The sequence below is a fragment of the Camelus bactrianus genome, chromosome 17 (assembly GCF_048773025.1).
Source record: "Camelus bactrianus isolate YW-2024 breed Bactrian camel chromosome 17, ASM4877302v1, whole genome shotgun sequence".
Taxonomy (NCBI): Eukaryota; Metazoa; Chordata; class Mammalia; order Artiodactyla; family Camelidae; genus Camelus; species Camelus bactrianus.
The window spans coordinates 10656325-10674546 of NC_133555.1; the positions used below are offsets into that span (position 1 = coordinate 10656325).

The window sequence follows — 18222 nt, forward strand, 5'->3', positions numbered from 1 at the left end:
CACTGATACGTGGACTAATATGGGTCTAGGCATAAAGACAGCTGTTAAAGGAGGAATCACATGGAATACATTTTGGACACTACATAGCTGTGTGTTTTAGACTTTCATGGGGAATGTGGATACTACTTAAAAAAAATCAAATTTTAACAAACCCTTATAGAAAAGGAATGTGACAAATCTGACATATCTGTCCCTTTCATTGTGGGATACAGTCATATACCTTTATCCTTCATAGGAACTTTCCCTTCCATTAGGTCTGGTCAGTAATATTTAAAATATAGAAATCCTGTTCATTAAAATAGCTTCATTAAAATATTTATTTCTTCCTTTAGAAAAAAAAATCTAAAACTTTTTAGGGCCCAGTTTTAAAAAGCAACATGCTGTAGCTGATTTATTTTGGTGGTTGTTTTTAGGGATGTGAAAAATATCACCACTGCAACTAGCAAGAACTATAAATGATACGTTATTGCAAATGTTCTAAAAAATCAGAACAAAACTAATTTATTATAATTCTGTCTTCATTATACACCACATGTTGGTGAGTTAAACACAACAAAATTATTGTCTTTTCTTTTAAAAGTGTCTACTAAAGATAAAAAGAATAAGGTAACAATTAACATGTAGTTTGTTACATTAAAAAATCTGATATACATATTTCTATTGCCTGTTAGCTTGTTCTAAGCCTTTTAACTATTACAAAAAAAGAAAAAAAAAAAGAAAAGTCATTATTCAAAAGCAAACATTCACTTCCGTTGATACAACATTACAGTACAGTCAACTAACATCATTCAACAAAGGTAACAAGTCTAACCTTAGCTTCTTGAGTTAAAAGTCTGTAGACCAGATTGCTACAAAAGGTTCAATGCTGCTTCACAATTGTGTTAGCTTTTTGGAGGACATGGTACTGTCTGCTGATGGCTTCAGAAGAAGGGGTCATGCTACTGGTAAAAGCACAGGGGAACCCCAACCTGTCATTAATCATTTTATTGAGCATTGTAGTTAGAACAGCATTATTGAGTTTAGCACAACAACTAAAAATAATAATAATAATATAATAATAATCATAATCATAATAATGATAAGAATAAAAACCAAACACAAACTGGAAGCCTGGAGATGCTGCCAGCTGTGTCAAACCCTTGCGATACGCTATACTAAAAAAATCTGAAATATCCACCCGTCCTCTCCACTCTGCCACAAACTAGCAAAGTCAAAAATACAAAAGTCTTCAACTTGTTACTTTTGCAGAATAAAGCAAAAACGTCTTTGTGCTCCTTACTACCAGAAGCAAAATATCCACTGAGTTACCACATGTAATAGCTTCTGGATGTGTCAACTTGGTTTGGCTTGGTGTCTGCAGAACCATCTTTGTCTTTCTCGCTGTCACCTTCCCAGAGGTTAATGAGTGGTGGGTACAGCTCATTTAGTGGGATTGAAGAGGTTTTTTGCATATACTTTTTTAATGAATGGTGGTAGTTTTTTCTCTTAAATCTTTTGGCAATGTACACAGCAATGGACGCAAGGCTGATGACGGCAAACATGGACCCCATCACTGCAGCAAGGGCTGTGCTGGTTTCTTGATCAGAAATGTCCAGTGCGAAGGCGGCGTTTTTGGTTGTGACATTAACACATGACCTTTGAGTCTGCTGATGAATATTAGACACTGTGAGACACACTTCATAATCTGTGGAAGGCTGAAGATGTGTCAGGTTGTATTCGTGAACGTCTACTGGGACCCTGGCGGTGTATGTTATGTGGGGGTTGTCAATCTTCATGGTGGCAGATGACCATCTTAAATTTGATGTCATGACATTGGAATTAACTTTCCAGGACACTAAAATGGAATGAGATTCTGTCTGCTTGACGTATATTTTCAGCACTTGAGCACCATCCAGAAGGGTTCCGTTAACCTTAATTGTCACCACTCGAGTGTCTGCCCCTTCAACATTCTGGGCAACACAGGTGTATCTGCCTGAGTCTTCAATTTGTATGTTAGCTATTTCCAAGGTGCCTTCGCTGCTTAGCTTGTATTTATCTGAAAGGGTTTCCACAGTTATCTTATTTCCAAGGGGAGTGACCCAGTAAATTTCAGGTTCTGGCTCGGCCATGGCCCGACAGTCTAGGAAAACTGCTGCGCCAATATCCATGTTTAAATGATTTGGGAAGGTGTCGTGAGATATCATTGGGAGGCACTGTTCACTTGAATCCTGGATTAAAACTTCCTTCACCTGCTGCCCTCTGAATTCGGGCGGCATGGCACAGAACATGGATAAGGGCTCCATGAAGCGGATGTTTGTCTTGTTGGAGTTAATCCAGTGAATGACACAGTCACACCTTAGGGGATTGCTGTGGATGCTGATCTCACGCAGATTGGGAAGGGATTCTACTGTCTTTTGGTAAACGGCATTCAAGGCATTGTTGTTCAGCATCAAGCTTTCCAGGGCGGGGACACTTCGAAAAGCCAAGCGGTGGATGTAAGATAATTTGGGGTTATTGGTGGCTTCTAACTTTGTGAGTTCAGGCAAGTTATCCAGGGCGTAGCGGTCCACAGAGACGAGTTCCCCCATATTGTTGATTCCCAGTTCTTTTAACCGGAGCATATTCTTGAAGTCCCCTTCCTGGATTTTGTGTATGGGGTTTTTGTTGAGGTCTAAGAATTTCAAATTTGGAACTTTTTGCAGGGCAAGTTGAGGGACTTTGACTAGTTTGTTATCATAAAAAGACAGGCTCTCGAGGCTGTCCAAGCCCACCAGGGCATTTCCAGGAATATCAGTGAGATACATTCCAGCCAAAACTAAGCTTCTCAAATTTGAGAGGGGTTTGAAGTTCATATCCAGAATTCCAATCACAGGATTTTCCCCAATCATGAGAATTTCCAGGTTGGGTGTTGAATCAAACCAGCGGCTATCAATAATTTTCAATTTGTTGGAGTTCAGGTGAAGCCTTAGAAGATTTTTTAAGCCTGAAAAAGCATTAGCAGAAATAGTGCTAATCTGGTTATGGTTGATGTAGAGTTCTTGAAGGTTGCTTAGGTCTTGCAGACAATAATCATTCATTTCTGTAATCTGATTTTCCTCCAAATGCAGAGTGGTGAGCTGGGTCAGGTTTGCCAGACCTACCTCCTTAATATTTGTAAAGTTGTTTTGGGAGAAATCTAGCTCAGTCAAGTTGAAAAGCTGCTGAAGTTCATCCACAGTCTTTGCAATGTTGTTGCTCTGTAGGAGAAGAACTTGTGTGTCACTCGAGAGGTTACTGGGAATCCTTGTTAAGCGGAGATCGTTGCAATCAACGGTGGTGGCTTCTCTATAAGTTGATTGTGGGGTAAACCAGGGCCTGATTTCACATACGCAAAGTTGTGGACACTCACTGTTTTGTAGGGAAGACCCAGTTAATGAAGTCATTAGCAAGCCCAGCACCAACTGGCAAGCTGCTAAAACAAAGCTCATTCTAGCCATGCTGGCTTGCTGAGCAAGCTCAACCCCTCACACTTGTTAAGTTTTAACAAAAGGTGAACACTATACAGTGGTATGAAAGACAGCACGCAGAAAAAGTAAACATTCAAGCAAAGTCTCTGCTGAGATGTGTAGAATTCCAGAGTCTGAAGGGACAGTTTTCTGGAGTTTTCAAAAGGCAGGAAGCAATTTGGAGCCTTCTAACCGTGTCTCTCAATTCCAGGCATGCGCACAGCTCTGTGGCATAAGTTACTTCAGCCAAATCAAAGTCTGGAGATGTGCCTGAAAATTAGATTAGGACAGATGTTACGTTTATTCCATACGCTTTCTACGTTATAGCTTTTCTTTTGTCTACTAAAAAGGCATAATCACTTAGAAATCTAATAACAGAATGTTCAAATTAACTAAACAAGCTTTTAAATTGTAGAATACTTTTAATATATTATTACACTTACTACACTAAAGTAATTTTAGAGTTCCTTCACTTTTACAATTGAATTGGGACTACTTGTATTACTGGGTAAAATCATTAAATACACATGCACCCAAGTTTAACAGAAACACTCAGAAAAGCACATAGATGTCATTTCTTTAAAAACAAAGGTATCTGTCTTTCACTTTCTAGCTTACTTCATTTAGTATGATAATCTCTAGGTCCATCCACGTTGCTGCAAAGGGCGTTATTTCATTCTTTTTTATGTCTGAGTAGTATTCCATTGTATATATACACTACATCTTTATCCATTCATCTGCCGATGGACATTTAGGTTGCTTCCATGTCTTGGTTATTGTAAATAGTGCTGCTATGAACATTGGGGTGCATCTATCTTTTTGAATTAAGGTTCCCTCTGGATTTATGCTCAGAGTGAGGTTGATGGATCATATATTGAGTATATTTTGTTTTTTAAATGAAGTAAGCCAGAAGTAGAAAGACAAATACCATATGATGTCATTTATATTTGGAATCTTAAAAAATGACACAAATGAACTTATTTGCAAAACAGAAACAAACTCACAGGCATAGAAAACAAATTTATGGTTTCCCAGGTGGGATGGGGAGGGATAAATTGGGAGTTCAGGATTTGCACATACTAACTACTATATAAGATAGATAAACAATGAGATCCTACTGTATAGCACAGGGAACTATATGCAATATCTTGTAATAAACCTATAATGAAAAAATATGAAAAGGAATATATATGTATATGTGTACCTGAATAACTATACTGTATACCAGAAACTAACACAACATGGCAAATTGACTATACTTCAATTAAAAAAAAGTGGTGGCTTTAGAAACCACATATATTTATGGTTCCCCAAAATCAAAAGGTCATTCCTCATAAAAGCAAAATGTGAAAGCCAGCTTATTAAAAACTCAAAGTTCACTTTTAGTTATTTATACTTTAATTAAAATTTGTTTTCAGGAATTTGTTTTCAGGAATTCTTTCTTTTCCACATGCTACATTCTGTAGACATATTCACAGATGATCTAGCTCAATTATTCTTATGTAAAAAATTAATTTAACACAATAACAAAAGTAAAGTATCAGTTTTTCTTGTATTCTAACAGCCACATCTGATCTGGTCAATAAAATTGTAAAAGGATCTATTCCACCACACTACTGGCCTTCATTAAAAACACAAATATACACATATATATATCTCACATGTGTGATTTCATCAATCTCATGGGAATGTCATGGCCACTTAATACCTATAAACCATGGATATGTTATTTAACCTCCTAAAGCCTCAGCTTCAACCTAATGTAGGATTGGTTGTAAAAGTATCTCTGTCATAGGATTATTGAGAGAAAAGGGAATCTCTGTAAAGCTCTTAGTGTAGTGCCTGGCAGATATTAAATGCTTATAAAGGTTAATTATATTTATTATCACCTTATTATATCTCTCATCTATTTGATTTTAGCTAAATAGTGTTTATTAGAGGATAAGTAGAAGTAGAAAAGCTGGAAATACTTGATTTTATTTAGCCATCATCTATTGATTTTGATAAGGTTTTCTGAGGTCAAATATCTATTGCTTACCTGCTTATGAAGATAGTATTAGTAGTTAATGACACTAGTTTTCTGGATTCCAATTGAGTGTAAAAAGCTATTATAGATTCAGTGTCTGTCTTGCTTTCCCAAGCCTAGCCTAGTCACTTGCTAAGATATTAAAAGTAGATATTTCCTTACATTTGTCTTGTTATAATGCACTTCAGCTTTGAGTACTGAAGGAACTTCATGACTAGTGTTTTCTTCATCTTCTGTAAAGTAATCTCTATAAGATTATTGTAATGATTCAATAAAATAGAGCATATAATGTGATTGAAGCCTAGTGTTCAACACATAAGCTCTCAATTCATTTTAGCTTCTATTATTACCTTTGTACTTTGCAAAACACAGTTATCCTTGTGATGGACCAATAAATATAATAGAAGAGCCAGTCCTAAAATTCTGAATTTGTTATATTTTCATAGAAAGAATGAAAAGTTCTACATTTTTTGGTTTGTTTTACAAAATACACAAACCAAGTTACTGCTCTAGTAAGAAATTTTAGACACCATCCAGTCCTGACCTGGCCAAGTCAGAAGTGAGAGAAGGAAGTGAATGTGTTGCATATGCTGGATGCTTGCTGGATGCTCCACAGGAAGAAAACAGTGCCATTCTCCTTCCCCCAATCTGGTTACTTTACCAGACATCATGGACATGGACACGCAAAACTTTTCAATATTTAACACTACCTGATTCTGACTTTTATCAAGAAAGCCCATAAAATACAAACAGACCTCTAGAACAACATTTTTCAAATATTATTAACTCCACAAATGTATTCCACTCTATTATTTCCATTTAAAGCAATCCTAAAAAGAGGCAGCAGTCACAATAAATGTTCAGTGAAGAAAATTTTTTGCCACAGGTTATTGTTTGATTTTAATTCAAAATAGAAAACCAAGAAAATAAATCTACCTTTCATAACTCTGAGATGGAATTTCAACTAATTATTGTTTTGATTGGATTGAAGGAAACATAGCAGGAAGCAAAGGATGTATTAAAATTGTGTTAGACTCCCAAAACAATCTGTTACCCTGGAAGATATCTTTTATGTGGCTATACTTTGAATATTAGTAATATTCAAATTTATGGAATAATGCCTCCATTTTAGTTTAAATTAAATGATTTGAGATTATTATACTGAAATACTCAAAATCTTCTTTGACATATACACATACCTCTTTAAACAAACAAATACAATGCACAAGCTCAGAATGTCAGCTATCATACCAAACACAGAGGGAAGACATTTTCCTTTCCCACATTTGCATTTGGCTCCTTTGGGAGCAGAGAGTGAACCTTCCTTAACACAAAAGAAGGTGCTTAAGATGCTTCTATTTGTATACCACTGTGAATTCTCTTTAGCATATTTTCCCAGCCTAATTTTTGAACATGAAATTATACATAGAACAAAGCTTCACAGACTCTGTATACCATTTTTATATATTTAAAACCTAGGTCATGTCTCAGGAGCTAATCATGAACAGTGTTTAAAAGTAAATCCATCATTCCAACAAGAGAAGGAAACTAAAGACCAATATCTGATGAATACTGATGCAAAAATCCTGAACAAAATACAAGCAAACTGAATTCAACAGCACATTAAAAGAATTATATACCATGACTAAGTTGGACTTAAACCTAGAATGCAAAGATGATTCAATATATGAAAATCAATCAGTATAAAACCCCATATTAACGGAATGAATGACAAAACCCACATGATTATCTCAGTTGATGCAGAAAAAGCATGTGACAAAATTCAGCATGCTTTCATGATAAAAACAATCAACCCACAAGGAACAAAAGAAAAAGACCTCTACACCAGAAATTAATACAACATTGTAAACTGACTATACTTAAAAAAAAGAAAGAAAGAAAGAAACAGAAAAAACCTCAACATAATAAAAACCCTATGTGAAAAGCCCATACCTAAAATCAGACTCAATGGTGAAAGAGTGTAAGCTTTTCCTCTAAAAGCAGGAACAATGCAAGGATGCCTACTCCTATTTAATTTAGTACTAGAAGTCCTAGCCAGAGCAATTAGACAAGGGAAAGAAATAAAAGGCATCCAAACTGGAAAGGAAGATGTAAAACTATCCCTGTTTGCAGATAATATGTTCTTTAGAAAGCCCTAAAGATGCCATACAAAGAGAGCCCAAATTGTTAAAACTAATAAACAATTTAAGCAAAGTTGCAGTACACAAAATCAGTTGGGTTTGTATACACTAACCAAGACTCATTAAAAAAGGAAATTAAGGAAAGCATCCCACTTACAATAGCATCAAAAAAACCCACAAAAACTTAGGATTAAACTCAACTAAGAAGGTAAAGACTTGTACACTGAAAACTACAAAACATTGCTAAAAGAAATAAAAGATACAAATAAATGGAAAAACATTCCATGTTCATGGATTGGAAAAGTTAATATTGTTCAAATGTCTGTCTACCCAAGGTGTTCTGCAAATTTGGTGCAATCCCTATTAAATGGCAGTATTTGCAGAAATAGAAAAAGAAGTCTTAAAATTCATATGGAATCTCAAGGAACCCTGAGTAACCAAAACAATCTTGAAAATGAAGAACACAGATGGAGGCCTCACACTTCCTGATTTCAAAACATTCTAAAAACAAGAAGAACCAAAAATGGACATATAGACCAATGAAACAGAGAACCCAGAAATAAACTCTTCCATATATGATCAGATGATCTTTGACAAGAGTGCCCAGACTACACAATGGGGAAAGGATAGTCTCTTCAACAAATGGTGTTGGATACCCACATGCCAAAGAATGAAGTTGGGCCCCAAGAGGATAGCCACTGTCAAAAGAACAGAAAATAACAAACTTTTGGTAAGAATGTGGAGAAATTAAAACTCTTGTGCACTACTGGTTGGAATGGAAAAAGAGTTCCTCAAAAAACTAGAAACAGAATTACCATATGATCCAGTAATCCCTCTTCTGTGTATGTATCCCAAAGAATTTAAACCAGGATCTCAAAGAGATATGTGTACACCAGTAAATTGCAGTATCATTCACAATGGCAAGAGGTGGAAGTAACGCACATGTCCATTGACAGATGAATGGAAAAAGAAAAGATGGCATATACATGAAGTGGGATAATATGCAGCCTTAAAAAAGAAGAAAATCCTGTCATATTTATAGTATGAATAAACACTGAGGACATTACACTAGACCTTAGCAAGCCAGACACAAAAAGACAAATATTGTATGATTCCACTCATACAAAGTATTTAAAATAGTCAAAATCATAGAAACATAAAGCAAAGAGGTGGTCGCTAAGGACCGTAGGGAGGGAAAAGAGAGGATTACTGCTCAATGGGTGGAGTATGAGTTTTGCAAGATGAAAAAGTTTGAAAGGTCTATTGTACAACAGTGTGAATATATTTAACACTACTGAGTTGTGCACTTAAAAGTGGAAGATGGTAAATCTAATGTTACAGCTTTTTATTATAATAAAATAAATTAATTATAACACAGGCCAACTTTTATCACCCATGTACAAATTAATGATATTAAATTCTACAACAAATAAAAAATGAATGTCATAATTTTTTTTTTAAAGTAAAATTGCTTTGTTCTAGGGCTGACTGGACTAAGTCGGTCAAATTTGAGAAGAAAATATCTTCCACAAGTTAGTCTGGCAGTTTAAAGGAACGATCTCTTAAGTAACAAACCATGACTTTAAAGGCCCAAAATTGGCAAGGGGTGCCTCTCAAAGAGGCCCACAATCAATTATATAATTACATTTGATGCTTCTTTTTCCAATAATGCATGTTTAGAACACTCTGCTCTGAATATAAAATTCGAAGGAAATGGACTGTGTGGTCATCACCAGTGAAACTGGCACTCTCCCCCATCTCTTCCACGGAACGTCAGACGGGATGTTAGTTTAATAAAATCACAATAGTTGGTAGGACTTTGAGCTAGGATCCTTCTGCATTAGGTCCTTATGGAGTTGGGTGAAAGAAATAACCAAGCACAGTGAACATGATGGTTATGTGAATTCTAGTTATATTAAACCCAGATAGCTCTTAACTCACAGAAAAGATTCTGTCCTGAGGGAATCAAGTGATCTGTATTTACATCTGATTTCACTTATGAGAAGTGTTACCTTGTATGAACTACATACATTCTCTGTGTCTCAGTTTCCATAGCTAACATTAAGGCCAATTACACATACTTCATATATGAAAATTATGAAATCTAAATAAAATAATCTATGTGAAAGTACTCACCCCAGAATCTGGGAAAAAGTCCAACACAGAGTGAGCCCTCAAATCTTTATTTGAATCTCTGGAACCTCATCAAGTTTGCCATTAAATCTCATTCTCAGCCTGCAGGGCTTTTGGGAAGTAATGAATAAGCAAATCTCTTTTAAGACTTTTGGGTATGACACATATTTAGAAAAAAAAGGGGTTTTTTCTAATTATTTCTAATTATTTTGAAGGTATTCTTGTTTACCATTTCCATTGTATTTTTCACCAATGTTAGTGGAATTAATATTGTTAGAAATCCAGAGACCAAATATTGTACTAGGGCTAAATTACAGCCCAATGTAGGCAAGCAAATTATGAAACACAAACACCCACCCTGGAAATTAACATCATCTCATAGACATTGTTAATCTTAACAATGAAGAACTAAAATCTTGATCCCCTAAAATATGAAGAAAGAAAATGCCTTCATAGGACATGTACTTTTACGCAAAGTTTCTGTGGTGGCCAAATTCACACCATGTACGGAATGTTCAGAAACATCATTCTTTTAGCTCTGTGGGTTCCCAAATAGATCCAGGGCTCATGCAGGATCCAGATTTATTTATTTTCTTTTGGGGATGGCTTCAATAATGGAGAAACGGGATTTTTGTTCCTTCCTTCTGGCAATGTAGAGCGAAACTCCACGCTATGGACTGACCTCCCAGGGGGATTCCCCCTGTGTCTGAGGCTGCCTTGACTTCTGCTGCAGGTGTAAGTGGCTGATTGTTAGACACATAAGGATATTAAGCTTTCTCAAACAGAAGCTTAGCACAGAGTTGGGAGTGTGGCTTCTGGAGAAACAGACCTGGTTTCAGATTTAGCTCTGTGACCTTGGGCAAGTTATTGAAGCTTTCAATGTCTGATTCCTTTCTTTTAGAGAATAAATATCATAGAACCTACTTTTCCAAGGGTGGCGAGAGGATTAGGATGAGATGTTAAATGTGTAGCTTTTGGCAGAGGGCTTGGCATAGCAAGTGCTCAAGAGAGGTTAGCCATTATTATTTACAGGCTTGATGTTTGACTCTGGGTCTCTTTATGGGCCTTGAGGATGAAAGCAAGGAATGAGTAGTGGAAATCAGCAGTGGGTGCCTCTTGTGGTATTAACAACTACAAGTTCTGAAAAGGATCTGGCCAGAGGTTTCTAATGATGTAGATGACCAGTGGAGGTAGACCCAGAGAGAGAGATTACCACAAACTCCTTATGGAAGGTGTATTTTATTTCCCCTGGGAAGGAAAGAAGGTCTTGCAAATGCATTCTGAACGCTGAATCTGCATGGACTATTTTAAAAGACATTAGTTTCTTAGACTTTCTTTTGGCCCCTGACCCTTTCTGACTTTTAGATTTCTTTCTCCAACCATTTTCCAAAATTATGTTCCTTGTTCACACATTATCCAAAGCAAAGCACCCTGTAGTGTGTGTTAGTGATCGCAGATGGAGGGTGCGTGCGGGAGGAAGAGTTATAATAGTCTCCATAATGCATTAAGGAAGCAATAAGGTGCATCCCCTTGCAAGGACATAATGGAGCTTGCTGAGGCTCTTTTGCATAAGGAACTGTTCCTGAGAGCCCACATTATTCATCAGCAAGCAGTGCAGCATGGTGTGTGAGTGGGCCGAGCAACAGAATGAGGACACCCGGGAAAGGATCCTTAAATTTGGCTTTACCACAAACTTTCTAGGTGACCTTGAGCAAGTCCAGTGACTTTGTGTCCTATTTTTTTTATCTTACAGTAAGTGGGTTGAGAGGAAAGATAGTCAGAGCTTCCTAGGTCAAAATGAACCTCAGGAAGTCATCTTACCAGCCCCTTCTCCAGTGTCATGAAAACCACACTTCCCACCATTTTCCTCCTGCCCTCCCTTCTTCCTCTGACCTCCCTATCCCCTTTCCCTCCCTTCTTTCTTTTCTTTCCCTTTTTTGGTTATTAAATTGTTATGGAGGCATGTAGTTTGATTATGCCAAGATCTCAAACTGCAGTTTCTTCAGGGGCTAGGAACATAAAGTCAGTTGAGTGGTGCACAGAAGGAAGTAGCGGTCATGTAAAAAGCTGGAGAGTGTGTGCCCTCCATAAGTCATCCATGGATGTTTATAACTGTACAAAGGGAAAAAAACTCGTCTGCTTTCTGAGGCCTTTAAGGGCATGTGGCCAGTTTGTAATCTCTGAATTATTGAAATATAAAAACAGTTATAACCAATAATGCTTAGCTAATGGGAGTATTTGATAAGCAGATATTAATTTTCAAATATTATTGGCAAATACTCCGCATGTGAAAATATATGATTAGAAATTCAGTGTATTATGGTGTGAATCTTTGTTCTGAAGAAAACTTTTTTACCGCTTTTTAAAAAAGCATTACATTTACCAAAATTCACTTTACACTCCTCTCTTTTGGGAAGACCTACTTTTAAAGCATGGCAGAACCTCAGAGACCCCTAGGTGATCCAAGATGACGCAGTTAATTGACAGAGGAACAAAATAATAACCAAGTGCCTTGATCCCTAATTCAGCATTTCCTGACCTGACCACTTGAAAATTCTGTTTTGGTTTTTCTGGTTCCCAGAGAAAAAAATTGATTGTCCTTTCCCTCGTTTTATTTTGTTCTTGTGTATTTGTTATTCTTAATTAATAAGGACTCAACAATTCTCTGGTTTGCTTGGGCGGTACAAATGCACTAGTGTGTAAAGCTGAGGTTGGACACAAGTGATCTTTTGATTTCCCCTCCTTTTCCTTCCTCTTTTGGGCCGGGGTGAATCCGTCACACTACAGGTGCAGTATCAGCCAGCACCTCTGGGCGAAGCTCAAAGGTGCAGCTGGTCTCCAAGCTGAAGCTATAAGCTGAGGCCACAATTCATGCAGCTCTTGAGGGGAAACTGGGCACGGCCAGCACATTAGCCCTTGGAGGAGGGTTGGCCAGGCACAGTAAACAGGACAGGCTGGGACTACACGGACTGAAGAATTACAAAAGAAGTTTTAAAAAAGCAAAAGAAAAGTGAAAGCCAAAAGCCCAGACAGAGCCAGATGGCATGAATCCAGATCTAAGTAGGTGGCTTGGCATGGTGGGGAAGGTGCTTGTGGAAGAGCGCAGGGGAATGACATCTACTTCAGATTCTGATTTGGCTTCAACTGATCTAAAGCAAGCAGGCTAGCCTCCCTGTGAAATGAGAGAAACACAAACTGTGAAAGCTGGCTAAAGGCCCTGGAGATCACCTGGCACATCTAAAACAACCTCTCATTTCACGGAGAATACCTCAGAGAGGTAAGGTCACGTATTTGGAGGCCAAGCTTGACTGCATTTCTATTCTCCAAATACAGGATCCTTTACAGAACTCTGCACCGCTTCACTTAGTCTAAGGTTAGTTGAAATTCATATTCTGGCAGGGTCTGAATGGGTAGGGTCCAAGACCCTTTGAAGAATGTTGGCCTCTAGCACTCCATTAATCAGTTACCATTTATTAGAAGCATAGGAAAACATCATTCAATTTGGGAAGAGTGCAGTGGCATGTTTAGTAACCTCCATCTTGACCTTTGCTTAGGTAGGTAGGTGGGTAGGGTGGACAGCTCAATCAATCATGCTGATGGCCAACTTATTCCAAAAAATTAAGTCAGGTCAGCTTACCAATGTTCATTGATTTTTTTTAAACATGGCAGTGAATTTATTATAATGGTTGATCTGTTCTACATAGGCACGGCCAAATCACAAGTTTAATTTGTAAAATGCATATATTAAACTTCTTTTAATTTGATGATGGATTGTGTGTTGCCAGCTCTGTAAGGGCATAGATATATTCAAATGTAAGAAGTGTTAAAGTGGATTTGAAAAATGAGTAGGAGTTGGAAGTGGGCATTCAAGATAGGAGAGGCCTTGTGAACAGTACAATAATGATGTGAATATAGTTAACTTTATAAATAGATTTATTTCAATAAAAGGCTTCCTACGTACTAACCACTATAGTGAGTGACATATGTATCTGGTATAAAGTGTGATCATCCCTGTTTTTCTTGGAGAAGTCAAGGCACTTGTCCAAGATCTCAGACAAGACTGGGTAAAGGACGTAAGGTTCATGCCCCAATTCTATCTAATTCTGAACTGGAGGTAGCTCAAAAATCAGAGGGTACAGAGATCGGAGCACTGGACTGACAGTTAGGAGACCCGAGTTCTTAGCTCTGGTTTTGCCTCCAGCTCTGATCACGTTGGCCATCTTTCTTGCCTGCAAGTGCTGAAATTGGGCCAAACCTAGATGATGTTTAGGGCTCTGTCAGCTCCAGGATTTTAGGCATTTAACACCTCTTTTCTGGGTTTCTACTCTTAACGGCACCCACGTAAGCAGCACTCCTTATGACTAAAAGCAAAATGCTTGATTCTGGCTTTTTATGAGAAAGTGTGTTTCACTTTTTTTTTTTTTTTTTTTTTTAAAGAAATGATCTAAAGAGGCAGACAGAGCTAGGGCCGTATACTGGCACTACCTACGTTGCCTTGGGCAAATTAGTCCAACTCTCTGGGCCTTGGTTTCCTCATCTGTTGGAAGGGGATAGGGTTGTGGGTGTTGTGAGGATTAAATAAAGAACATGTCTTGAGCAGTGCCTGGTACATAGTAGAATCTCAATAATCATACATTTCCTTTGGAGTTCTCAACTTAGGAAATTAGAGTCATGTGCTGAAAACCTAAGTTAATATCTATTCTTCCAACAAGGAAATTAATACATTTTTGAGAATTATCTGGGATAGCTTTCTTTTTCTTTTCTTGTCTCTCTCTCTCTCTCTCTTAAACTCAGCCCTTATTTGGTGCTTATTTTTCCCTCACAACATCCTTGGGAGATAGGAACTATGATTGTCCCTTTTCCAACTAAAGAAACCAATGCATAGAGATATTAAGTAACTTGCTCAGGACATACAACTAGAAAGTGATGGAGCAGAATTGAAACTGAGACAGCCTAGCTCCAAAGCCCATGCCTTAAACACTACCTCCCACATGTCACATGATCATCCCAAAGAACCCCTGACTTTGAATGGGACTGTCGATGAAGTATCTAGAGTATAGCATTTATAACTCCTAAAGGCAATACAGATTCTTCCCAAATGGCTGGAGCTCGATAGATCACAGTGAGCAACTAGGGATGGTTCATCTCTTTGACAAAGAGCTTGGGTACCAGTGAGACATCTATCCCTCAGTTAAGGACAGAACAGATTTCTAGAATACTAGAAAGGCTTTAGAGCAAAGGCACAGGAGTAGTTTTACAGTTTGGTTTGCATTGAATCTTACAGGAGAATTTGGTCGGTCCCACAATTTTTACTTTATTTTATTTTATTATGAACTACAGGTGTATAAGCAGGTTCCTTTCCCCTCAGACTAAACAATGGGCAGGACTCAGAAAAGGCTCAACCTGCAAACTCCCCAATTATCACATGACTGCCTTCAAAGTTCAATTCTCCCTCTTTCCCAGCTTATTTACAAGATTGTATCTTCAAAAGCAATGTCATTTTTGGAATTAAAAAAAGGTCACACATTTATTTTAATGAGATAATGCTAATTAAATCTTTGCATGCTAGTTACTTAGGATTTTGGTTTTGCTGTTTAATGGTAAATCTCTTTGAAGAATTCTCCTTTGCAAGCACTATATTAAAAAGTGCATATACCTCTCTACACTCAGAGAGACTGAATGACAACCAAACCATTTCCTTTTCTCATTGTCTTGGAAATAAGTGTCCCAAATGAGTTCAATCCTTCACCAAACAAACAAACAAAAGAATAAAGCAAAGGATGGGCATTTAGCAACACATCTATATATTGATCTTAGTTACTCTGAGTGCAAAGATGTAAAGAATAAGCAAAGTGAGTTAGATTGTTAGCCCAAGAAAGATAGGAAGCATCTTTTCCAAATAATGAAATATTTTCTAGCCTTGAATAGACGCTTCCCATTTTTACATCTGATGCTTGTTGTGGGGTCGCTTTGGCTGAGCAGTCAGTACTTACTCATAGCAGTGAGCTCTTCCAGTGCAACACGCACTGCTGTAAGCACTTTACATAAATTATTTTATTTAATGCTCACAAGCCTATGGTGTGGGAACCATTAATTTTTCTATTTTTATGGATGATGAAATGGCGACTCAGAAAAATGAAACAAGCTGGCCAAGATCTTGAAGCCAGCAAAGTGGTGCAGGTTCTGTGTGAATCCAGGCATCTGAGTCCAGGGCCCAAATCTGGCTCCTCTACTGTCTCAGCTTGTCTGGGTAGGAGGGTCCTTGCCAATATTTCAATCTGCCAGGACGAAAGTGAGTTTCACGGGGTAGAGACCCTGTTTCTGTCTTGTTCACAATGATACTGGCCTGGCATCTACATAGTAGGCACTCAGTAGATAAATTAAATAACTGACTGAATCAATTAAAATGTGCTTTTCGGATCCCCAAGTATGACAATTTGAAGCTTGCAAATGTTCACAGTCCTATTAGGTCTCTCCTACATTTGGGCTGATATGAACCCTATGCTTTTAGTAGTCATACTTTTATTTAAAAAAAGAAGAAAAGAAGCTTGCAATTTAGCACATATCTGCTCCCTATCCACCCTAATGCTTGTGATTTAGGAAAATCCTGCTCTGATTCATCTTTTTTTCCAGCGTCTAAGGAAATCAGGATTCAGTCTAAAAGCAGAAGAGGTCTAATAAACTGGTATCTAATTTAATTTGCTAAATTTAATTAAATTAAACAAATACACATTGGGTGTTTACTGTGTCACAGGGCCAGAAAGACCAGACCCTGCCCTTTAAGAATTCATAATCCTATAGGGAGAGTGTAAGACAGATACACAAGTGACTGCAAAATAAGATCGATGTCAGAAGGAAGGGGTGAGTAGATATATGGATACTTGGGAAGGCGGGTTCCAGTGGCCAACCTGTGGCAGCTCCACTGGCGCTGTGCAACACAACGAACCTTCTGATGACTGGAGTGTTCTGTATTGGTACTTCTGGATAGGGTAGCTATTGAGCAGCTACAGCGTACATGAAATGTGGCAGGTATGAATGAGAATTGCAATTTAAAATTTCTATTTCACCTTTTCAATTACATGGAAACAGCTGGATGTGGCCAACAGCTACCATTATCAGGCAGCAGAGCCCTAGATCTACAAACTTTGCTGTTCATTAGACGAGGGATCTGTTGAAGAATGCAGATTTTCATGCCTTGTGGAGATTTTGATGAAGTAGGTCTGGGATAGGGTCTGGGTGTATGAAGCTCCGCATAGGGCTCTGATGCAGACCAGGTTTAAATACTCCAGCCTTCGGCTATCCTGGCTCTGCTCTGCCCTCTTACCACCCAGAGGGTCCAGCAGGAATGTTGGCCTTGGCCTGATAACTGCAAAGACGTGGGTTGACTTGGATTTGGTGTAAGCCATTCTGTTTCCTTCCTCTACTCATTTATCCAAGTGTTCCTAGAGGTGACCCAGACTCCACGCTAGTATAGAATTCAGGTCCAAGGTTGTATACTATTCCTCTTGGTAGGCACTGTGCCTAACACAGCTCCTGGCCTGTGAGTGTTCAATAAATGTTGGCAGAAACAAACAAGATATATACACACAAAATACATTTCTGACAGTCTTCCACGTAGGGGGCCCAGCACTCCATAGAACTAAGTCCACCTGTTCAAACAAGTGTATGGATGATGGAGTACAAAAAGGAAACGCAGGAAAGCCAATGCACTCTTAACAAGGGTCATAATTTGATTCCAGAAGGAAATTCATAAAGAAAGAATTCTTTTGTCTAGAATCTCAAGATAAGGCTCTATTCATCAGACTAGAGCATCTATGTTCAAACCAAGTATCAGAGTGCACCATTGTTCTCCCTACCATCTTTGAAAGTAGTACTCCTCACAGAACATTTTGCATAGAAAAAAACTAACCAAAACTGTTTAACCCTGTAGCAAGTGCCATGATCCTCTGCATATTTCCTAAAGACAAGGTTGAATGTATGAAACTTTAGAAATTAAGAATTTTTTTTTGATGGTGTTTGCTACACAGTGCCTGGTGGAGTGCTACGTATTGAGTGAGCACTCAAAAAATGGCTGCTGAATGAACGAGTCTTTAGGTGATAATACCCTTATCTCTTCTGTGCTTTAGGCATTTTAGTTGCCTCCCATCAAAAAGATTTGTCTTTTCTGGATCATACCCTTGGGAGAGATAACTGCAGAAGATGTGAGATAAGAGTAATTGTAAAAACCAGCAAGGCAAATTCATATTATGGTGGGAAAGGTGGAAATGGTTTTTGAAAACTCAGGAAATTATCTATTTTCCACGAGAAGAAAAGGGATGGGAAAACACGTCAACTGAGACGGCAGCGCGTTGCCAGTGAAGGCAGAGATTGGGGTTAGGCAGCTACCAGGCAAGGAGCACTAGTTTGCCAGCCAACCCCCAAATTCCTTGCTAGGAAGGGGCAAGGGAGGGTTCCTGTG

The 18222-nt window shown here is 38.0% G+C and overlaps 1 protein-coding gene across 2 annotated transcripts in view; it reads right to left on the reverse strand.

Moving 5' to 3' along the window:
- Nucleotides 1-475: 475 nt before the first annotated feature.
- LRRN1 (leucine rich repeat neuronal 1) overlaps nucleotides 476-18222 on the reverse strand; it is a 35856-nt gene continuing 18109 nt past the window's right edge. For both annotated transcript variants that reach the window (XM_074344437.1, XM_010962393.3), the window contains exon 2: nucleotides 476-3734. In XM_074344437.1, the coding sequence (XP_074200538.1) occupies nucleotides 1305-3455 (2151 nt within the window). In that variant the 5' untranslated portion in view covers nucleotides 3456-3734 and the 3' untranslated portion in view covers nucleotides 476-1304. The remainder of the gene's footprint in view (nucleotides 3735-18222) is intronic.